Below are 24,135 nucleotides of genomic sequence, written 5' to 3'. Positions count from 1 at the left end.
CTACAACAGTCTGAAAATAAAAACCCAGCCCTTTACCACAGATAGCTTGAGAAGCACTGCATTATTCTGCTTACTGCACAGAGGTAAAGTCTTACTCAAATACATAGGGAGAACTTTCTTTCACTGCCTACCATTTAGCCTATCTACTCATGTTAATAGTGCCTAAACATTCCTAATTAATTTTGCTTCTTTAGCCTACTAGTTGTCTTCAGGATATGTCATAAGAAAATTTGGATCTTTGCAGTATCACCATCTAGTGGCTAAAATCGGGCAGTGCCAACTTCTACTGGATTCTTAGGAAAATTGCTCTGGGTAACAGGAAAAAACTCTTGTGCCAAGTTTCTGTTAACTGTGAATCACAGAACTTGGCTCCATAGAAAAGACAAATGAGGACACCTGTAAATGAATTTTAAAGCAAGATTCTAATAGTTACGTTTAAAAAGCATTCAAGATTTTTCATTGTTCCTGAGAATATTAATAAATGAAGAGATTCTGTGAAGGTAACAGAGACTCAGATGACTGTAGCACATGAGCACAGCATTCATATAAGTACTTCTTAAGAATTTATCAAACCTGTCAACTGTACTTACTTACAAGATGAAGTATGGCTTTGGAGTAGAGATGAATCATTCAGGAACAAAGCTGCTTTGAAAATGGCAGTTGGGAAAACAAAACAAGGCCAGGCAGGAATTTGCCAATTAAATTTTGCTGCCCTTTGAACTACTGTATAACTTAAATATGATTTCTATTTTTCTGTTAATTTAAGTTGTAAATGTATAAAATTTCCTCTATTTCTAAGAGAAACGCTGTTGTTAAAGTTTGAGGTATATTAGGGCTTTAGAATAAATATATCCTCACTCATTAATTCTGGCTCAGTATTAGGTAAGTAAGTATACTCACAAAGTGTCATCAAATATATTTCTGTAGGTACAGTTAAATGGTCAAAAGGTGAAAATAACTACTAAACTTGAAATATTTGGAAACCTCAATCATCAATATTGGCTCCTTAGAAATCACAAAAAAAAAAGCAAAAGTCTTAGGAAGTTTTATCCAGTTTTATAATCTGCTCTGGTGGCATTTAATGAATTTTCTGAGACTATAGTTCCTTTAAGAAGATGACTTTATTTTTTTAGAAAAATTACTGGCATGTTATACAAAGCAATGTTCCAAAACCACACACATGCTTTACCCTGTTCACAGCCAAAGGCAAATGGGCTGGCCAGTTTGTTTCCAGCATCTTCCTCATATTTACCCTTTGTTGTCCAAGTAGCTTTTGGCTCCTCAAACTTTCCTCTGTTTTCTCTCCCGTTTAAAACAAGATAGGCTATTAATCATATATTCTTTCTTTTATTGGACTGATTATTCTAAGGATAAGCTCTTAATTCACTTTCGGAGTCAAAGGTTTTGTGTCTTTTTTAGGTATCATATGATATGTCTTTTTTTTTTTTTTTTGTGAGGAAGATCAGCCCTGCGCTAACATCCATGCTAATCCTCCTCTTTTTGCTGAGGAAGACTGGCTCTGAGCTAACATCTATTGCCAATCCTCCTCCTTTTTTCCCCCCGAAAGCCCCAGTAGATAGTTGTATGTCATAGCTGCACATCCTTCTAGTTGCTGTATGTGGGACGCAGCCTCAGCATGGCTGGAGAAGCAGTGCATCGGTGTGCGCCCAGGATCCAAACCCGAGCTGCCCAGCAGCAGAGCGCGCGCACTTAACCGCTAAGCCACAGGGCCAGCCCCTAATTATAGCTTCTTGAAGGACCTAGTTCAGGCCTGAGCCTTCTTTACACCAACTCTCCCTTCTAATCCTAAGCTTTTCCATAAATATAAAAAATTATTTGAATGCAGTAAATTGATTTAATCTTCAATCATGCCTGTGTTTTTCTGATAATATTGTTAAAATTTCAGTCCACATTATCAAGGTAAATTGAAGTTCTTTTCTGGAAGCTGTTAAGACAGGAGATGAAAATAATTTCAATAGTTTAAAAACTCTTCTTAGTGTATGGATATATTTATATATAAAGACATTTCTCTCTAAAAAGGCTAGCTGAGTTCGACCCTAAGAATTCTATTTCTAAATAATCTGTTTTATAAATTCTTATTCTAAATGCAGAAAGAACCTATTCCTTATTTTTAATTGAACCATTTTCTTTATAAAATCTGAAAAATAAATTTACATTTCATGGTCGATTTTTTATTTCCTAAATTAATCACTTCAGGCATCAGAGCTTATTTCAAGAATAGATTCCATTTGCCTAATCTTGTATCTTCAAAAAAGCCACTCTACCAGAAACATTATTTATTATTAAGCATTATATCCATCAAATATAGATTTGAAACTAAAACCATAAATTTGTAAATTTAACTTGTTTTAAAATCAAATAAGTATATGTTAGTGTAGTTTTTAAGAACTGTAATAACACAAAAGCCTTAGTAACTATCTTTATTCTGAAATTGATAAAAGCATTTAACATATACTTTACAGTATAAACAAATTAAGTGCTATGTATTTTGCTTATAAAGTGACAAAGTATTTCAAGCATTATATAATTCAATTTGTACAAAAAGTAAACTTCCCAATAAAGCTTTGGTTAGTAGAACTGATTATGTACTGTCAAATCCATTTTCCAAAGTTATTCAAGGAAAAAGAGCTATATCCACTAACACAGGTATTTCTTGCACAATCGAAGCTTTTTACTATTTAGTAAGATGGGAAAATATTACAATAATTGCTTTTCATTTCCAAGTCTGGATCAGCCTTTCCTCTTCTCATTTATATGTGGCCAGAATACCATCACTTTTGAAAAGCATAAATTATGTAGAAAATCACATTTTACTTTATTCTTAGGAAGCTAACCTATTTTAAAAATAGATTAGATTTGTAAAACTGTTAGCTTCCATAACTACGGAGATGCTTTCTCCAAGTTTCAAGCATTAATATATTCCATTGGGGGTAAATCACTTCTAATTCCCCTTAGGATGGTAGGATCTACTAGCACTAGTGCTCAGAATCAAAGTTTATATAATATCTAAAAAACTAAATGTAGCCCAAAACAACATTTTTACAGATTCTACAATGTATGGATTACCTTTATTCATATGAAAGTGATAAAAATGCTACCTAACTTAAATAATATATCAGTTTAACCAAATTAACAATCACAAAATTGCAAACATTTTTCTATTAAAATTTTCCAGCCCACTGAGCAATATTTACTCAAAAATACGATTATGAATTTAAATATATCTCTTAAATTTGCTCTTTATGCTGAACTGTACACTGGTGCTCCTTTTATGATTTTGAAAATTCTACTTACATAACGATATAATTCCAAAATGGAAAAATAAGCCATCACTAAAATTCACTAGAGAGTAATATTCTTTCATGGAAACAATTTATAAACATTTTGAAGTTCTACCTTTATTTCAATTTGGCTTTTTTAAATAGATAAGCTTTTCATTTCAATTACTGTATAATATTTCAAAACTAGTTTAAACAAAGACGAACAAAACCAAGAACTGGTAAAGCATTCCTTCCTTTACACATGATGCCTCAAGTGCCACATGCACAGTAACATATCACAGAAAAGAATTATATGGTTTAGCAGATTATAGAGCAGACCTAAGAGTTTATACAAAGCTAAATGCTGCCTCCCTTCTATTCCATTTATTTTCTTTTAATTTCATCTTGGCTCTGTTTATTATCCTTCTATCCTAACCACTGTGTGACAATTTTATCAGTTTTCTAAGTGTTCCAATTACCTATATATACCTCTTTAAATAGCTCTGTAACATTTGAGAACATTCAACCAATCTCTTTCATTAGATACAATATATCCTACATTTTTCTCACAAAGTGCTCACTTTCCTGAGCTATATTAAACACCTTATAACAGGTGTAAGTATAACTGAAGACCCTAACTAAATGTCAAGTTCACATTTTTTAAAAAATGCATAGAGAACATTTTGGAAAATCTGTTAGTATTCACTTCTTGAATATTATAATATATAGGTTTTGTTTCCTTCAGATTGTAAAATGTTTACTCTTTATAACTGGTTATTACTTTCAGATCTGAACCACATTTTAAAAAAAAATTTCTGACATTTGATTGCTATTAGGGTAAAGAAACAGATGAAGTTTTCTGACCAAAACTGGTCCATGGGTCCTCCAACAAACAGTCCTTATATACTCAATGCAGATATCAAATTTCCATGCCACAAAATAGTAGAATTACATCAGAACTACAGGAAATAAAACTTGTATTATAATACAATATGCTTAAAGTTAAGGTGCTATTCATCATGCCCTACATCATTCAGTCTTTACCAAGTGGGCATCATGTCTGGAAACCACACCCTACCAAGATGCTTGGACACTTCCCAATGAATCTGCTCCAGACTATACTTTTGGTCAGGAATTAATACTTCTTCCATAATGGATAATTGAGACAGGCGGCCACCACACATCTTCACAAACTCAACAAAGGCACTACATGAGACTTCACATTCCCCTAGTCCAATAGCTGACAAATTTTTGCAACGTTCTGCAATGCGAATTAACTCTTCATCAAGTGGCCGTAATCCATTAGCACACACTACTAGTTCAACTAGTCGAGGGCAGGTCATTCCCACTCGGCCAAGCACATCTTTGCTTACTGATCTTCCGAAATAAAGATGAGTAGCAGGTATTTCATACCGAAAGAATGGATCAAATTCCTCTTCATATAAAAAAAAATACATCACTAAGTTCACTTTAGGTGAATGTCTGATGAAAGCATCCCAGCTGCTCTTCTGAATAGTATGAAAGTGTGTCTGTCCAGGATTCTCACTGACTACATCAATACGCAAATGTTCTAATCGAACGTGTTTTTCAGAAGATAAAGCAAGCAGCAATTCATCACTTAACAAGTGGTAATTCAGGGCCAGTTCACGTAAGCCATGACATTGGTCAGCCACACAAAGGATACCTTGGAAGAAAAAAGACCTAATTATTTACAAATTTTTGTACAAGTTCATCATCTGTTCAAAAATTTAATCAAGTACATGTCCCACAATAAAATTTTACCATATTTCCCTTACCATAAAACTATACAATTTAAAATTCAGTTGTATGGTTGAACGGAACAGGAAGTCACAAACATTTAAAAATCTATTACTAATTTTGTCTATAAGAAAATGAGACCAATTCTAAATCCAATACCTTAAGAAGAAATGAACTCAGAAAAATCGTAAATTATTAATAAACAACTATGTCATTTTAAAATACACCGTGACAGTAAAGTTTATTCCAGTAATGTACGGACAGTGTCCTATTTTTTTAAAAAACTGATTACTAACAGTAAACTTACAGTTTAAGCAAGAAAAATTAAATGATCATTGCAACAGAGGCCATAGGACATTTTTTGAAATTCAAAACCTAAACCTAATAAAAAAAGCAAGATAAGGTAAAACCAGATAAAATATGATTGATGTAACTAAATAAAACATTTGAAAAATAAAAAGATTTTAATCAAATAAACAAAAAAGAGTTTGCTTGTCAAATTTCTAAGAAAAAAATACCAAGATGCCACTAGATAAATGAGTGAAAAGATAACTAACCAATTCACATTAATGGAAATATACATAATGACATTTTTTTTTTTTTTGATGAGGAAGATCAGCCCTGAGCTAACATCCATGCCAATCCTCCTCTTTTTGCTGAGGAAGACCAGCCCTGAGCTAACATCTATTGCCAATCCTCTTCCTTTTTTTCTTCCCCTTTTTCTCCCCAAAGCCCCAGTAGATAGTTGTATGTCATAGCTGCACATCCTGCTAGTTGCTGTATGTGGACGCCGCCTCAGCACGGCCCGTCAAACAGTGCGTCAGTGCACGCCTGGGATCCAAACCTGGGCCGCCAGTAGCGGAGCGCACGCACTTAACCCCTAAGCCACGGGGCCGGCCCACATGATGACTTTTAAAGCTCTCACACAGAAAGCAGTTCCTTAAATGGTTCCCTATACTTAGGGCGCTATGCTTCAAAACTGCCCAAAACCCCTAGCAGATGACTTTACCAAAGGTCAATATCTGATCTCTGAAGTGGCCTAGTCTAACAACTCTGCCCCAAAGGGACACCCTATAGTACTTGATAAATGACCCACAAACCATTTCCTTCTTGTGTTTGGAAACAAGGATAGGAACAATAAAACACACATCATATTATCTACTATTTATTGTACAAGTATGTCAGACACTACATATGTTATCCCACAAATACTCAAATAAATTTAGAAAAATAAGTATTATTTCTATATTTAAGTTGAGGCAGCTAGCTAAAGATAGCAAAGCTGGGATTCAAACACAGACTGCATGACTCTTAAGTTCATGAGCTTAACTTCTGCTTAAGAAGTGACAAGACAGAGGCCACCAATAAGCCAAAAGCTTTATAGTAGTGGGAGGAGAATATAGGCAACAGAATCAGTGAAGAGAGAAACAGAATCATCAGTCTAACAGAGTCACCAGAAGAGGGAGTAAAAGATATCTGTGCTTCACTACTCAGCTACTGCAAAGTTTCTGTTCTCCACAAGGTATGAACCCTGATCACCCAAGGTAACCTGAGCACATCTCTGTTCTTTGCAACCTCATAAAGCCTGATATAAAAAGAAAACAAACACATGGGAAATGGTAACCAAAGATGCCAATAAAGGAAACTTTGAGATATCACTTAATAACTATTAAAGCAGCTGTGTCAGGCATAATTCTAAAAGTAGTTCCCAAGATTTCACACCCTAATTCCCAGAATCTGTGAATGTGATATCACTCCCATGATTGTTATGTTATGTTATATGGCACAGTTGGCTTTAAAATAACATTATCCAGGTAGTTCTAATCTAATCGCATGAGCCCTTTAAAAGTCAAATTTTCTCTGGCTGGTTGCAGAAGAGGAATTCAGAGAGATTCAGTTTCTCTGGCCAAGCAGGGAAGCCAGCTGAGCCACGCCCTATAGCTCTGGCCTACAGAACTGTGGAGCTAATAAATGGGTGTTGGTTTAAGCTGCTAAATTTGCAGTTATTAGTTATGCAGCAATAGAAAACTAATACATAGTTACAAGTGTTTAAATACTTAACACAAAATAGTGATAAAGATAAAACTAGTAAACTATTACAACTCAATTAACAAAAAGACAACCTAATTAAAACATAAGTGAGGGATCTGAATAGACATCTCTCCAAAGAAGATATACAAATGATCAATAAGCACATGGAAAGACATTTGAGTCATCAAGAAAATACAAATCAAAACCACAATGAGATACCAGTTCACATCCACTAGGATGGCTATAATCAAAAAGACAGATAATAAGTGTTGGTGAGGATGTGGAAAAGTTGGAACCCTCACACAACCTGCTACTGGAAATGTAAAATGGTGCAGCTGCTTTGGAAAACAGTCTGGCAGTTCCTCAAATGGTTAAACAGAGTTACTATATGATTCAACAATTCCACTCCTAGGTATATCCTCAAGAGAAATTAAACTATATGCCCCCACAAAAACTTGTATATAAATTTTCATAGCAGCATTATTCATAATAGTCAAAAAGTGCTAACAACCCAAATACCCATCAACTGATCAACAGATAAATGTGGTATATCCACACGATGAAATACTGACACATGCTACAACATGGATGAACCTTGAAAATATCACGTTAAGTGAAAGAAGCCAGTCACAAAGGCCCACATATAGTGTGATTCCATTTACATGAAATGTCCAGAATAGGCATATTTAGAGACAGAAAGTAAATTAGTGGTTGCCTAGGGCTGGTTGAGATGAGGGTTTTTGAGGAGGTGACAACTAAGAGGTATGTGGTTTCTTTTTTGGGATAATTAATAATAATGTTCTAAAATTGATTGTAGTGATGGATGCACTGCTCTGTCAATATACTAAAAGCCAATAAATTGTGAACTGTATGGTACATGAATTATACCTTAATTAAAGCTGTTACAAAGCTGGTATAGAAATCCATTGTTGGTGACATTATAAATTCATACAACTCATTTGGAAAAAAACACAGCAAGAAGCATAAAAAAGATCTGGACCCTCTGACTTAGCTCTTCCACTTCTTAATAATTTGTCCCTAAGGAAGAAATTAATAGAAGCAAACTGCTATGTGCCAAAATAGTTCATTTTTTTAATTACAGCAAAAATGTGGAAACCAGTTAAGTGTCCAACCTTCAAAGAACTGTAAGACAAATGTTGGCTTATTAAAAAGATAGAATACTAAGTAACTAAATGATCATTAGTTTAGCTGATAATTAATGAGTGTCTTATATGTCAAGCATTGGTGCTAGGATGGTAAAGATACAACAGGAACAAGACATCCTTATCCTAATGGAAGGCAGCAGATAATTAAAGAAGAATGCTCTGGGAGTCATAACAAGGGAATCAGGGAAGATTTCCCAGAACTAATACAGTGAGACATAAGAATTAGAAGGATTAAGCTAGGGCAAAAAGCAAGTGAAGAAGCAAAGTGAACAGTACATCCTTTGTGAACACCCAGACATGGAAGAAAACACAAGTGTTCTAAGAACTGAAGGGAGCTGAACACAGAGTGTGCAAGTAAGAGAATATCTTGAAAGATGAAGCCCAATAGATAGGCAAGGCAAGGCAGATCATATGGAACCTTGTCAGCATCGGTAAGGAATTTGGATCTTACCTAAAGCATAGTGAGAAGTTTTGAAGGAAGCTGGAGGAAAAAAAATCAGATTTATATTTTATAAAGATTACTCTGGCTGTAGCATGGAAATGAGATTAGAGAAGAGCAAGGATGCAAGTTAGGAAATCAGTTAAGAGGGTACTGCACAAAGATTATGGAGGCCTGGACTAGAGTAGTAAGAGTGGACAACAAGAAAGGTAGAGTGGTCTTAGTCTGTCCTGGCTGCTTAACAGAACATACAGACTGGGTGGCCTACACGATAATCATTTATTTCTCATACTTCTCGAGGCTGGAAGTCCAAAATAAGAGTGCTAGCATGGTTGGGTTCTGGTGAGAACCAGAACTCTTCCTGGTTTGTAGATGGCTACCTTCTCACTGTGTCTTCACATGGCTCAAAGAAAGATCATCTCTCTCCTGTCTCTTCTTATAAAAGCACTAATCCCATTTATGAGGGCTCCACCCACATGACCTAATTACCTCCAAATACCATAACATTGGGGATTAGGCCTTCAACATATGAATGGGGGTGGGAGGGAGGGGAAGACACACTCAGTCCATAGCATAGAGATTCAAGGCAAATTTCAATGACAGAGTCACCAAACCTCAGTGACTGAAGGGAGGTAGAAAGTAAGGGTAGGAGGAATCAACGATGTCTGCCAGGTCCCTGACAACTAGATGGATGGTGCCATTCACTAAGATAGTAAAAAGGGAAAAGCAAGAGATTTGGATGGGGAAAAAGAAGTTCATTAGTCTAAAGTACCAGTGAGACATTCTAGAGGCACTGGGCCATTGGCAGCTCAAGACATAGCTCTGGAGTTCCAGAGACACTGAAAGTGAGAGATATTAACATAAAGAACATAACTCAAGCCATAGATGATGATGACACAGCCCAGAGTTTACAGAGTAAAACAGAAAGGGACCCAGTACAGAACACAGTGAAACATCAAAATATAAAGAATGGAAAGAGAAACCAGCAAAGGAAACAGAGAAGGAACAATCAGAGAGGAAGGAAGAAAAGCATGAGTAAGATATGAAAGAGACAACAGTTACTACTGTCAAATGGTGCCTAGAAGTCCAGTAACATACAATTATAAGGACTATATGAAATGGGAAAAAAGTCTGATAAAATGTTCAGTGAAGAAAGAATAGAAAATAGTCCTTAATTTTAACTTGGAGAAAGAAACTGTCCAAATATGGATAGAAAGAAAATAGGCAAATACGTTAAATTTTAAATTAAAATATTTTATAGTTAAACTCTTAAATTAAAAAGTCTTACAAGTGCTCTTTCTCTTCCCTTCCCTTCCTGAAAAGCTAGTCCAAAAGCCATTAGGTAAGACCAAGCAAGCTTATACTATACTATCCGAACTGATGTGTATGTTTAATAAAAATAAGTGAACATGGGATGTACCAGGATAAAGAGAACAATGAGCTCACAGTCTCACAGAGAAACCAGAGACCCAAAGGTCTCATACAGTGTGGTAACTGCTACAAGTTATGTTCAGAGTGCTATGGAAAAACCGGTGGGGGATCTAAACCAGAGAGGAGGAGGAAACAGGAACAAAACTGCAACACCTGAGCTGAACAGTGAAGGCTGGGCTGGAGTTAGCTAGAAGAAGAAGTAGAAAAATAAAAAGGTATTCCACAAGGTACAGTGCACTGACCACAAAGGTACAAAGAACTATAGGTATGTAGGGCTCAAGTACAAGCTGCACACGAGTGAGCAGCAAACAAGATTAAAGAGACAGGTAGAGGTCAGGATACAAAGGACGTCATATACTGTGAAGCTATGAAGTATGGACCTTACTCTCATAGCAAACCTATACAGTAGATAGTAAAATGTGACCAAGGTTATATAAGAAGTAATTGCCAAAGCCCATTCTTCTTAACTTCTATTTTATTTAGATTATCACCTTCAGTGGTGGCACAAGAAGTTACGAAAATACTGCAATAGAGCTAGCCATTCCCATTACGAAGACCCTCCATGTAGGAGACAGGGGAGAATGAGCAAGTAATCTCCATCCAAGAGGGAATCACTCCGGGGGGAAGGCCAGGCTTTAGTTACGGCAAGAAAGTGGGAAGTGTTCTATAAAGAGATCAAGGATTTAACATTGTCCCTTAAAAACAGGTTTCCCAAGTAACATAGCCACAGGATTGGGAAGGATGTCAATAGTGGGAGGATGAGTCAGGTGTGAAGCGTCAGAGAGTAATACGAAGTGTGGGTTTAGACTTACTTTACAATACAAACCATTTGGAATTTCAATGATGTTAAACTGAATAATGCAGTGATGCTTAGAAAATTCTATACAAGGAAAATTGGACAGAGCTTTTATAATGCTATTCCCACATTTGGTGGGCTCTCGGCTCCAAAACTCAACTTAGGGAAAGCATTATCTTGCAAAAGATGAAGGCAACAACTTCAGCACAACTCTTCTCTCTCTACATAGTAAGAAGGAAAGCAATTATGAGATTGCTCTGACTCAAAACCTACCCTGTTAACTCAACTACAATTAGAGAAAATTCTGTTTTACCCAAAGGGGTACCTCAGGCAGACCTCAGATTGTCCTTTCCTTTCCTTTTCTTAATTTATCCATTTTCTAGCACAGGTTGGACACAAACTGCCAAATAAGATTAGAAAATAAGTTGAAAGTAAGCATCTAGGCTAGGAATGCTACAGAATTTATGCTATTGTATTATGACATTAAAAAGATTTTTATGCAAAAGAGATGAAATAATCATATTAACTCATGTATAGGTTAATAATCAAAGTTTTTCTTAATTTGATAAACACATCAATACATTTTACTAAAATGTTACCTGGCAACAAACACAATATACCTGCTGGAGAGACGTGAGGACAACTGCTCATTTTTAGCAGCTTGAGTGTATCACTGTTGTTGGCCACTAGTACTTTGAGGGATGGGTCGTCTACTGGGGTATCATCTATCTTAAGCGAGGACAAGGATTTGGAGTTTACAAACACAACCGTCAGTGCAGAGATAAAGTGAGACTGCAAAGCAAAAAAATTAAAACACTGTTTCAGTTTTTACAAATGAGAATTGAGGGGTTTTCATATAATACACATATGGTTCATATGAACCCTAATGACGTATTTCCTAACTATTTTAGGGGTAGCATCCCTTCACTCTGTTGTTGGGAGTATGGTTAAAAATAGAGGTGACTATCTGCCATCTTTAAGAAGAGCCTTTTTACCTGAAGGAAAAAAAAGATTTCAAGCCTCAGGATGAGTGTTTCTAAATCACAACAATCACTGCTAAGTAAAAGGAGGAATTCTGGAATCCAGGATGAGAATACCTTTCAGACACTTCACATCATCTTATCTGGAAACTCTACTCTAGTGTTTTATAACAGAGAAATGCATTATTCCTGGTCTGACAGTAATGACCATTAAAAATAGAAATAACTATTAGCATAATCATTAAAAGTTAAAATAACAATCAACTCAGAAGCTATGAAAAACTCATTTGGAATATGGAAGATCATATAAAATTCGATTCTGAAATATTCAAAACCATACCTAAGTAAAATTCCAAATTTAAAACTCCTTTAAATGTTATATTATCTATAATATTTTCAAGCCTATTTTATTTTAATGTATTTTTTCCACGAATGTACCAATTAGTATCATTCTATTTATCATATCCATATAAGTATCTGTTGGACACAGAATCTGACCTAAAGGAACCACTTTAGGGAATCAGGAATTAAAACATGGTTAAAGTATGCAACTTTGAATCCGAGCTAAGCCATAGTCAACAGACAAAGAATCCAGGAGAGTAAGGAAAGAGAGGCCAATACATGTGCCAACACATTCCTCTACATAACCAATCTCACCCTCCACTTAGCTTTATAAATTCACTACAGAAGTGAAAAGGGCAGGCTAATAGCCAAGAAAATATAATGAAATATTATCTTTTTGGTCACATTCCCTAACTTTTCCCTACTGTGATTAAATAATGGCTTAACTACTTAAATTTTGATTAAGTAACTGTTTAACTACTTAAATGTTAACATCTTTCTCCTAATATTTTCATATCAAACAATTATATCTTGTACAATCATATTTATTCATTAGCATACTCATGACTGCATCACTGCCTTCTTTTTTCCATTTCCCTTAGATTTAGCTCTGCTCAAATACACTTCTTTCATGTTCTCTTGAGTTCCCCCAGGATTTCCAAGATATAGCAACACCCTATTTCAATCTTCTACAAAAGCCGTAATAGGAAAGAAGAAAAACAGTATAAGCATCCTATGCCCATTTAATAAGGAAGTAGTCCTAGATACATCAATAGTTCCCAAAGACAAAACTACTACATATTAGTACTCATATTAGATATGCATAATGATAATCCTGAGTAGTAAGAAAAAAAAGGAAATTAAATTATGCTCAACATACCTTTTAATATGGAATGTTTTATATATACTGTATGTATATTTGTTTTTTAATTATGGTATGTACATAGAAAATCAATTCAGAACATTTCATTTCCCATGTGAAGCTTGAACAAGGTGCTACTATACCATGTAACTCAGTGCTTCTTAGAGTGAAGTCCTTGAACCATCATCAGAATCACCTGGACTGCTCTTAGGAAGGGGAAATTTGGAATAGGGATAATAATCCAAAATTTAGAAGTTCCTCAGATGATTTTTATGCACATTAAGTTTGAGAATAACGGTGATCTAACTCATGTACTTAGGATCTTATATTGAAATGAACAGAGATTCTCTTGCCTATTTCCCTTATTTTACACATGAGGAAAACATTTTATCTCATTTTATCTCAAATGTACATATTTAATAAACCTTTTTAAAAATCAATTGACTTTGAAATTAACTGGTGATACATTTGTTACTGATATTCCATTGAACCACTTGGGGTATAATATACACTCAATTTTGTAATATTTTTTCCTGAATCATCCTAGTAGATTAAACTGTTAGGTGTTTAAAGGGGGTCTATATTTTAGTTTGTGGTGTACTCTGAGAGAAACTTTCAAATTATCGTTGGATACTAACCTACGGAACGTTGGCTAACATACTCAGGGGCCTTTATTAGTTGGCTTTCTAAAAATGCACACTTCTTATTTTTCTATTTTAAGACAATAGTAAGAGAGAGACTCTCTCTATACATGCAGGATCATGTTAGAACATACAAATGAATATAAATAGTTAACTCTTCACCAAAAAAAATGTGTTCTTTAAATAAAACCTGTAAATTAATCCAAGCTATACTGATACTAACTTTCCTCAAGAATAAATCTTTACACACTTAACAAAATATTTCATAAGTAAGCAATATCTGCTCTCAATACTGGCACTGTCTACTTTTCTTTGATTATAATTTCACCAATCTGCTCTGAAAGTCTAAAAAAGAGCATCTTCATATCTTTTTTCCCTAATATGCCTATTTCTCCATTTTACTTAGTCTCTTTTAGTACTTCCTATAGAATCCTCTGCAAATTCATTCACTCTTTAACCTTACCCATGAAGAAGCACAAGGTGATGAAAAAAAGGAAAAGCTTTTAAAAAAATCCTATTGCTTAACATTCTAAACAGTAACTGGCTTTCCATTATATGTACTACTTTTCTTACACTTTCTCAGTACAGGAAATGGGTAGGGTTTCACTGAATTTCTCAGTAAGAGCTAATAAAACAAAACCAGCAGATACCTTGGGTAAATCCATAAAGCTTGGCCGAGCAGTTGAAATAAGTCCAAGTGTTTTTAAAGAGCAATTCACGAGTTGCGATAATATATCACAAGCTGCTTCAGCTGATTCTTTGCTGCTGTCCACCTGAGAAAAGAAAACATTATTTACCCATGCATATATTTACATTTCTCTGTGCATATCTTAATTTTTACAAAATGAAGAAACAGAGTTAGTTTACTAGATTATAATTTAAAGAATTAATATTTATTCTTTAAATCCACTATGATATACAATGTCAGCCTTTTCTGAGTCCCCTTGGAGACGTATAAGGCCAGTTATTAAGACTTAACTTTCGTTATGATAAGACATATATTTAATGTTGAAAGGACTTGGCTTTTAAGTTGATTTATTCCAAATTGACTACATAACGGAATGGAATACAAGAAATTAGAATCTTTGAAAAATAATTATATATTTGGTAGTAGATCCAATCATACATGTAAATACAGTGTCTGTGATACACATTTCAAGACACCAGAAAATGAACATTTACTCAGAAGGTTCAAGTGAATCACAACCTGGGATTCATTATTAATGTTATTAATAGAAAGATGAATATGAAGTAAAATGAGGGCCTCCAACCAGTCAAGCATGAAAATCTGAACCAAATGAGAAGTAGCTGCTCTTACACACTCTTCTGCATAGACATATCTTACACACTCTTCTGCATAGACATATCTTACACACTCTTCTGCATAGACATATCTTACACACTCTTCTGCATAGACATATCTTACACACTCTTCTGCATAGACATATCTTACACACTCTTCTGCATAGACATATCTTACACACTCTTCTGCATAGACATATCTTGGGGTAAGGCCAAAAAACTCCTCAAGGATATAAGCAGCACTATCAAAAAGCAAGCTGTTCCCTAGGCTAAAAACCATCTTAAAATAGAACATTTAAAGGTAGTATCATTACTTTAATTTCCAGATTGATGTACATTACCTTAACCCAAAAATGTTCTGAAGAGCTGGTTGTAAAAATGATATATGCTTTCTATTACAGTTTCAGAGCTGTTTATAATATTATCTTTTGGCTAAGTTTCTCTAAACCAGTGGTTCTCAAAGTGTGGTCCCTGGGCCAGCAGCATCAACATCACCTGGGCATTCGTTAGAAATGCAAATTCTCATGCCCAACCCAGACCATCTGAATCAGAAACTCTAGGGGTGGGACCCAGCAATCTTTGGCTCAACAAGCACTCAAGTGTTTCAGATTCATATATAGTTTGAGAATCACTGTTCTACACTAATAACTTTGACTATAAGCCTCTTTGGCATACAGTCAGCGATGAATTAAACACAAATACTAACAGGAGGGCCCAGAAGAGTCCTGTGATGTCGCTCTTTTTGCAAATCAGAAATTACCTCCTCAGGAAAATAAACAGTTCCTAATAAAAATGTTTAAACTTACAGGACAAATGGTTTTATGAGGGTTATACAAGTTGGATACAGCTGAATAGTGTCACAGGGCTGTAAAAGAACAACAGTGACCCAGCCAATCCACTGTATGGAATTGTCTTTACACCTACGAGATTAACATATTAGACATCTTTTTATAGAATTTACCATTAGAACACTCTCAGCCAACTCAAAGATGACTGAAACCAAAGGGAAGGCTCTTCAGTTTTCTTCACAGGGAGTTGGGGGAGGGGCAACACATGAGAAGTTCCTGGATTTTTGTTTGTTTGGATCCTCCCCTCATTCCCCGACCCTTGCTGCAAGTTAGAGTTGCCAGATAACATAGAGGACATACAATTAAATAAGAATTAAGTATATCCCAAATAATACATGGGACACACTTATACTAAAAATTATTCATTGATTATCTGAAATTCAAATTTAACTTGGTATCCTCTATTTTTCTTTGCTAAACCTAGCAATCCTACTCCCAGTGGCTTAAGTGCCTTTGTGCATTTTGCTGGGAAGAAGGCCATAATACACCCAACCATTCCCATCACCAGGTCTCTCCTCCTGCTCAGACACACATATGGGAGAACAGGTAATCTCCATCTAAGAAGGAATGTACTCTTGGGAGCAGAAAAGACTAGTTTTGGCAAAGAACTCTGGGTTAAGAACCATTGTTTTATCTAGGTTTAACTTGATCTGTTTAACAACTGCTACATATAGGAAAATCAGATATTCATGCATTACTTTTCAACAATAATTATCAAGTGTGGTAAGGATTTAGTAAACATTTCCACATTCCATTATTCATCCCGCAAACATTACCAGCCTCTGTACTTATACAAACCACCGTGATTCCTTAAACTCTTCCGGACATCTCAAAAAGCCACCCCACTTGACTTATGTCATCATTGCATGATTTCCAATACATCCTTTCTAGCAATGGAAAGAAACAAACAGTTCTCTTTGGCATTCTCCATGTACCTTTTTCTATTTCTCTCTAAAATATATTCATCTAAACTTTTTACATCGTTTCTATATCTCCTTTTTCTTTGAAAATCTCGTATCATAAAGCCATCAATAAGCAAAACTCCGTCCCTATTAGAGATAGCAATCAAAATCTCCACATTTTTAATTTATTTTATTGTATATTTCTTTTTCCTCAAATCTGTTCACAATAATTCAATGTGACTGATAGCTCTGGTCAACGATTTATGCTTATTTAGTGGTTGCTTCTGTTCTTCTAAGAAATTATTAATAATTATAATAAAATAGAGTAATTTAGATCAAATATAATCATTTGTGACAGCTTCTAAGGTATATGATAATTCTAAGTCTTTAAGCACTTCCTCTAAAAAAGCATTATTGTAGGGGCTGGCCCCATGGTGTAGTGGTTATGTTTGGCATGCTCCGCTTCAGCAGCCTGGGTTCACAGGTTTGGATCCTGGATGCAGACCTACACCACTCATCAGCCATGCTGTGGCAGCGACCCACATACAAAACAGAGGAAGACTGGCACAGATGTTAACTTAGGACTAATCTTCCTCAGCAAAAAAAAAAAAAAAAAAAAAGCATTATTTTAAAGACATGAGAAGATGTACTGGCTTAGGACACAAGAGCCACTAAATATGCTTTATTTTTTAAAAGAAGGATTTAAAGTATTACCTTGAAGCTGACATATTGTAGATGGTTTGAATGTCTTTTAATAATCTGTTTGATCAGCTCTGGATGTGTAGCTTTCAAATAAGATGTAGCTGGCTGATTCAGTTCAAATTCAAAACATCTCCACAAGTCAGGCATGTGAAATACCTGGTTCCAGTTGCGGCAAACTTGTGAAGCATGAGCCCGGTCAAGAAGAGGCAAATACTTAAATACTTGAAGAATAATGTCTTGAAGGAGATTACCCCAATCACAAGTCTGAGAATGCTCATTTGTAGTCCTCAGTTTCTTGGATTTCTCTGTAGTCCCTTCTTCTGATGAATTATGATCTCTTCCTCCTCGTTTCATCCTATTCAGAAAAAGGCAATTTTTTCATAATTTTTGAATAGAAATAAATTCAAAATTCATTCTTCTGTCACTGAGATGTGTATATATGTGTTTATAAATACAAATGCAAATGTGCAGGAAGAACTGGACCAATTATTCAAGAAAAATATCAAAACAAAATATAATGAAAAATGCCACTGGAGACCAATCGTTGTTTTATAAATTCTATACAAGTGTTTTTAAACATTTGTATTTATACTGTACTACTTGGGGGAAAAGTTTATCATGATTTTGAAACAAAACAAAGAATTTATATTTCAAAAGTTGTAGTCAACTAACTAAAACGAATATAAAAGAGAATCTACAGTGACACTTTTTAAAGGTTTCTTAAGAGTCATCTAACCATACCTGCTATATGTATTTGAGTTCCTGAACTGAAGGCAGACCAGAGTCCCAGGAACCTCCAGAGAGGATCTGAATTAAGTAGCTGACAGATCTTTCTACATTCAACAGCCTGTGATATGTGTTACTGCCAGACCCAACCTCTGCTTAAAAATAAGCATTGTTTGGTCTGAAATGTGGTTTCTTCTTCCAACACATCTCTTGCTGTTGCAATGTTTTCCCAAAGTTCTATTTCTGAATGATAGGTATGTTTCTATTCTATGTATTTGTGCTATCTTCACTCCATTTGTTTCTTTGAAAATAGTCGTTTTGTTGCAAAAACAGTAGTATGGTTAAAGAGAATAGGCTCTGGAATCAAGCTCCCTGAGTCTGAAGCCTGGCTCTACCTCTCACTGGTTATGTGGCCTTGAACAAATTACTGGACCTTCCTGGGCTTCAGTTTGTATAACAGGGATAATAACACATAGGGTTCATGCAAGAAATTAAATAATATTAGGGCTTTTGAAAGGAGATACATGATTGTTGAATTCAGGTATAGGAAAGCAGTCCAATGTTAAAGACGTTAAAGTGCACAACACAGTAAAAACAGAGGTTACCAACCAAGAGGCAAAGAATGATCCTATTTTTGTTTTAAAATGAAGTGTGTGTGTGAGAGAGTGAGTGCGTGAGAACGAGCGAGAACACACGCTCATGTATGAGAAACAAACATTGAAAGTAAATTTACCACATTAATATGGTAACTATAATAGTGAGTGGCATTATATTATATTCCTAACAGTGAGATCATAATAGTGGTGGGATTACAGGTGAATTTTTTTGTTTTTTTTGCCAATATGCTTCTCTATATTTTACAGGTTTCTTTTAATGTCAATGAATTACATTATAATCAGATAAAAAGGTGGGGTTTGATTTGTTATTTGGAAAAATAAGTAGTGCAGGCTCTAAACTAAGTGGGGTAACTGCAGACCACTCACTAGCACTCCTATTTAGTTTAGAGCCTGCAGTACTTTTCTTTTGTCTCTAGAGAGCAGTTCCGGCAGGGCAGTGGTTTGGATTTGGAGTCATAGCTTTTGAAAACGATGGCTTGTGGCTCCAACTCCCTTCTTCTGGCACATTAGCATATAACAATTTCTGATTTGTGTGTGAGACAAAGGATGTGCACATGCACGACTCAACCAGATATGTCTCTGCAGACTCTCTCTTTCCAGTAGCTAGCAAAACTTGTGAAAGAGGATTGGTGGCTGCAGGGAAATAGAATGGCAGAGGCCCTTGGCCTTCATGCCGTTAAAATCAGCCCAGGAGGTTTTAGTACATGTGCAATAAACTGCCTATTCCTCATTGCTCCTACTTCCAACTATGTGAGTTAAGTGAAGTAAATGATGTACATCCTATTGGGAGAGGAAGGGAGAAAACAGAATGAAGAAGTGACAGCAAGAGGGTAGTTTTATGGAAGACTAAAACTTACATGTGAATCTAAGAATATATTTTTTAAAATGTGTTTAGAGAAAAGGTAGTACAATCTACAACACAGTCTTCCATATAAAAAAAGAAATCTCTCCTAGTAATAACGTCCCACTAGAGGTTGAGATAACACTGTCATTATGACCCATTTTTCTGCTTTAACTTATTCTGAAGGCTTACTTTAATTTTAGCATATAAAATTTGGGTCAAAGAACAAAGAGTTTGCTACCCAGGGCTTATAATTTCTCTTCTGATTATCTAAAACTACTCAGAATTTTGAGATACAGAGATTCAAAAAAGAATGAAGCCATCTTTATAATTTCTACTCCTTATTATAGAAGGCTGATTGCCTGTTTCTGCTGATTGTCTTCTAAAACCAGAACTATTCAACTTAAAGACGGAATGATTCATTTTACTTTGGAGTATATGGACATATAAACAAAATAAAATGACAATCTTATTCACAGAATTATCTTTGCTGATCCTAACAATAGATACTTTCTTTTGTCTATTACAACCCTGTTTTAAATAAAGTATATTTCAATACTTTTCCAAGTTGAGAGGAGAAACAAGTGAACATATTAAAAAGAAATATGCAACACTGAGGAATACTATCTCTTGGTCTAGATATAAGACTATACGATCGCCAAAGTATATTTTAAGCACTTACTAGTTTATGAATAGCTGAACAAAAGTCTGTAAATTATCATATGTAATATGACTGTAATATGTCAGAATTATAGTATATTAAGCAATAGAAAAAAATGTAAGGCCAAATGCCAATAAAAATGATCTCTATATTATCCTCACGTATGTATGAAAATAACAGAAAGTGGGCACCTGATAAAATTTTTAAATGTCAATTTTTTCCAAGATGATTTCATTTATTCATGCAAAAAGTTACACTGCTTTCAAAAATATTTTATCGTGTATATTTACACATGAAGCTCTGCTGTACAGAAAATTAAATAATTCAGAGCATCCACCATTCTGCAAAGAATGGACTATTTATCTCTTACATTAAGTCAAAGAGAAAACACCTCTTAGATTTGAACAGGAGGAGTGCAGAGAAGAAAGCTGGACACCAAACGTCAATAGGATTTTAAAGCACCAAAACCAGGCCCCTTCAGGGCTCCCACAGTTTAATTTAAACTGCAACTTTTCTGGGCCCCATATACGTAATTGACGCAAGAGAGCATTTGGTGAAGAACTGATATTACTACAAAGCGCCAAAAAGCAAATTAATGAGCAGAGACTACAGAACAAACTCTGAACATTTCCATACACTCTGAAAGGCGCGGTCAACTTGCTCATCAGATGAAGAGCGGAAGAGAACACTTAGTTGTGTGTCCCTCATTGTGTTAGGCACTTTTAGTACACTGTAGTATGTAGTAATTTTAAAAGCCCATTTGCACTTAGCTCTCAAAAGCCTGTTTTGGCATCACATTTCCTTTCCATTTATGCTCTGCATTGACTAATATCAAAATTGAAATGCATTCTTTGGCTGGAATACAAGAATAAAACAGTGGAAAGAGATTAACTCTCAGAACTAGACGGTAGGGAGAGTGTGATGGTGAAACTCTGTCTACTGGTCATTTGTAGATAACTGGGAGTCGATGGCATTTTCAGAAATATTTCAGGGATAATAGGAAAAAGACTCTAATGAAAAGATCTGGGCCATTCGATTGGACATCAGCAGCAGCAAAATAATAGTAATGTCCCCTCTCAGCTGGGAGATGCAAGCCAATCATTTAATAGGCTGCTGCCTGATCTCGTCTGCAACCCCACCTGAGGCGGCCGCTCATGCCAAAAGCAGGCGCGAAGCTGCCCATCACAAGTTGACCAAGTTTTCCACTCGCCTACGCGGCCGGGGCGGCCCCTCCTCCCTGCGCCACCTCCACGGACTGGCTTTCCCTGACATTTCTCCGGCGCCCTACCCTGGCCAGGCTGTTTTGACATCTTGACGCCCCTCACTTCTCAAGCTAGAAGCGCGGGCGCAGACGACGCGGGGAAGAGCCCGGAGAGCGCGAGCTCCGCGGTGCCCGTCAGCAGCCCCTGCCGAGGCTGACACGCCGGGCTCCGGGCGCGGCGGTGTCGCGGGCGGCGGCACGCGGTCGCCGCACGGCCCCACGCCTTGTTGACATGTTCTGAAGCAGGCACGGCGGGGAAACGCCCCCAGGCCAGCTCCAAGGTCCGGCGCCGCGCCCCGCCCGCCGCTCCCGAGGGGCGGCCCGCACGAGCCCGGCCCCTGCGCCCCCAGGACCCCGGCCCGCCCTGCTGCCCACGACGGTGGCAGACCCTCCCCGGCCCGGCCCCTCTGCCGTTACCTGCTGCCGGGGGCGGCTTCCCCCACACACCGCCCCGGGCTCCGGGGACGGCGGCGGCAGCTGCTCCCGCGGCTCTCACATGAGACCCCCGGGGCCCCCCGCGTCGCGCTCGCGCCGCCGCGGCCCCCCGCGCTCCGCCCGCATCCGAGGCGCTGGTCCCGGGGCGGGCGCCAACGCGGCTCCACCTCTGCGGCTCTGGCTGCCCAGGCGGAAGCTTCCTTCTCAGTCCCTGCGTCCTTCTCCCGGGACCCCTCGTCGTCGCAGGGGGCTCCTTCACGAAGCCGCGGCCACCGCGTAGGCCCCCTGCGCCTCAGCCCGCACACCGAGTCCAAAATGGCGCCCGGGGCTCGCGGCCGCGCCGCGCCCGAGGAGAGCGAGGGTGGGCCGCGCCCACGCGGGAGCGCGCGCCGCGCGGCGCAGCTGGGGCCCTCCGCCTCCCGATTCCAGAAGGAGCGTTGGCCGCCTTCCTCCCCGCGACGTGACTGCCGCTTTTAGGGGATTTTTCGTTTTGCAGCCTAAGGCGGGAGGGCTGGAGCTAGCTAGATGCCTGAGACTACGTGCGGCTGGAAATGGAAAGTTAGGGAGGTGGAGCAGAAGGAAGAAAGGAAGCAGTGTCCCCGGCGCCTGCTGTAGCCCAGCAGTTGGGTCAGGGGCAGAAGGATCGACAGCAGCTGCTGACAGCTGACACGCCTCCGCGCGGAGAGGCGGCCTCGGATGGCCACGCCCACGCCGTGTAACCCAAGGAGTTCAAATACGGCCTGTAAAAAGATAGTACACACATCATATATCCATGAGGTGTTTTTTAAAACTGCGAAGAAGTATAGCAGAATGGTGACAATGTTAACGCTGGGATTACAGATGAATTTTATATTTACAATATTTGTATTTTCCAATTTTTCTAGAAACGATTTTTATCATCGGAGTTATTACTTTTTAAAAACCACGATTATAACATAGATAGACCCCTGAAATTTGTAAATAGCTTTCTGAAACACATTGAGGAAAGTGCAAAGGAATAGATGGCTATTTAAAAGAAAACCTCTGATGAAGCCTTTTGTACATTCAGGCATCTTTGGGTGTGACTGCTACCTAGTTAACTTTTAAAACTTTGGATTTTTGGATACTGGGTTTTCTTAAAGTTAGAAATGGCCTGACGTGCAAAATCATAACTTGAATCATGCACCATCCCTCCTGCCTCCCTCAAAAATAAGGAAGAAGACATTTTCTATTCAAAGATGTTTTCTCAACCATCTGAGCCATGTGTAAGAGACTGGAAGGCAGTGATGCTCAGCGAGCTCTCCAGTCTTCCACTCGCCCCAACCCCAAACAGGTAGGAAGCCATGTGTAAAATTATGTTAAGATTCAGTGTGGGAAATTGCTGGTACTTTCTGTTAGGGCCTGGCTCTGTGATCATCAAGTCGAGCTAAACAAGTCTCTACCAACATAATAATGTGGATGTACCTGAACTGCAACATTTTTTTAGGTCCCTCAGTGACTAATGACAAAGGACAGTAGGAAGTTCTAAGACAGGCAATGATAGTTATTAGAGGAAGAAAAACAAGTAAGTCAAATACAGGCCCATTTATTTAAAGGTAGGTTAACAGTATAAAGGATCAGCAAAACACGTTAAATGAAATCAGCAAATATAACTAGTAGATATTATATCACATTAAAACTTTCACACTCCAATTGTTGTCACTTTTTAATTTCTCGTTACAGTCTGTTCTCTCCCTAAAGGAGACAAGGATCTTGGCACAATTTACTGAATGCTTCCTCTTCTTCCCTGTTGTTATTTAAAGATTTTATTTCACCTTTTAGAAAAAAAGAAACATGCTTATTTTTAAATCAGTCAATACTTATTTAATTTATCGATTATATTAGTCAAGATCTGTGGCATTGGGGCGGAAGGGGGAGGGTGGCTGTGGAGTAGTTTGGTCCAAGAGGAAAGAATATTTTATTACCAACCCTGTTTAGAATTGCCAGTGCATGTGATAATAAAAAGCAAACCAACATTTAGTCAGCTTTATTATTGTTGTTAAATTCTCCACAGATAGTGTACCCCTTCCACCCAGGATGGGCCCCCCCACCCCCACCTTGGCACTCTAGGATCAGAATAGATTAGGTTGTGTTG

General features: G+C 37.3%; 1 protein-coding gene across 4 annotated transcripts; it reads right to left on the bottom strand.

Moving 5' to 3' along the window:
• Positions 1 to 1,102: 1,102 nt before the first annotated feature.
• Positions 1,103 to 22,446, bottom strand: FBXL3 (F-box and leucine rich repeat protein 3). Of its 4 annotated transcripts, none has more exons than XM_087435970.1 (5): positions 22,005 to 22,446; positions 17,494 to 17,836; positions 14,378 to 14,500; positions 11,502 to 11,694; positions 1,103 to 4,965 (listed from the first exon to the last, which is right to left on the bottom strand). In XM_087435970.1, exons 2-5 carry the CDS (start codon positions 17,833 to 17,835, stop codon positions 4,322 to 4,324), a joined length of 1,302 nt encoding a protein of 433 aa, XP_087292096.1. In that variant the 5' UTR covers position 17,836; positions 22,005 to 22,446; the 3' UTR covers positions 1,103 to 4,321. The 4 variants fall into 4 exon arrangements, with proteins under 4 accessions (XP_087292096.1, XP_004423144.1, XP_087292097.1 ...); XM_004423087.2 differs by having other exon boundaries at positions 11,523 to 11,694; positions 22,005 to 22,441; XM_087435971.1 differs by having other exon boundaries at positions 17,638 to 17,836; positions 22,005 to 22,138.
• Between the last annotated feature and the right edge of the window lie 1,689 nt (positions 22,447 to 24,135).

The sequence above is a fragment of the Ceratotherium simum genome, chromosome 10, assembly GCF_057802395.1.
Source record: "Ceratotherium simum simum isolate JZ-2026a chromosome 10, ASM5780239v1, whole genome shotgun sequence".
In the NCBI taxonomy this organism is placed as follows: Eukaryota; Metazoa; Chordata; class Mammalia; order Perissodactyla; family Rhinocerotidae; genus Ceratotherium; species Ceratotherium simum.
This window is presented reverse-complemented; position numbering and strand designations above follow the sequence as displayed.

What these genes read in the sequence shown, in the direction of transcription:
- FBXL3 (XM_087435970.1), bottom strand. Translation starts at nt 17,835, where the DNA reads ATGAAACGAGGAGGAAGAGATCATAATTCATCAGAAGAAGGGACTACA. An exon ending in TACAATATGTCAGCTTCAAG is followed by an intron (nt 14,501 to 17,493) that starts GTAATACTTTAA and finishes TTCTTTTCTCAG; the next exon opens with GTGGACAGCAGCAAAGAATC. An exon ending in TATATTGTGTTTGTTGCCAG is followed by an intron (nt 4,966 to 11,501) that starts GTAACATTTTAG and finishes TTTTCTTCCAAG; the next exon opens with GTATCCTTTGTGTGGCTGAC.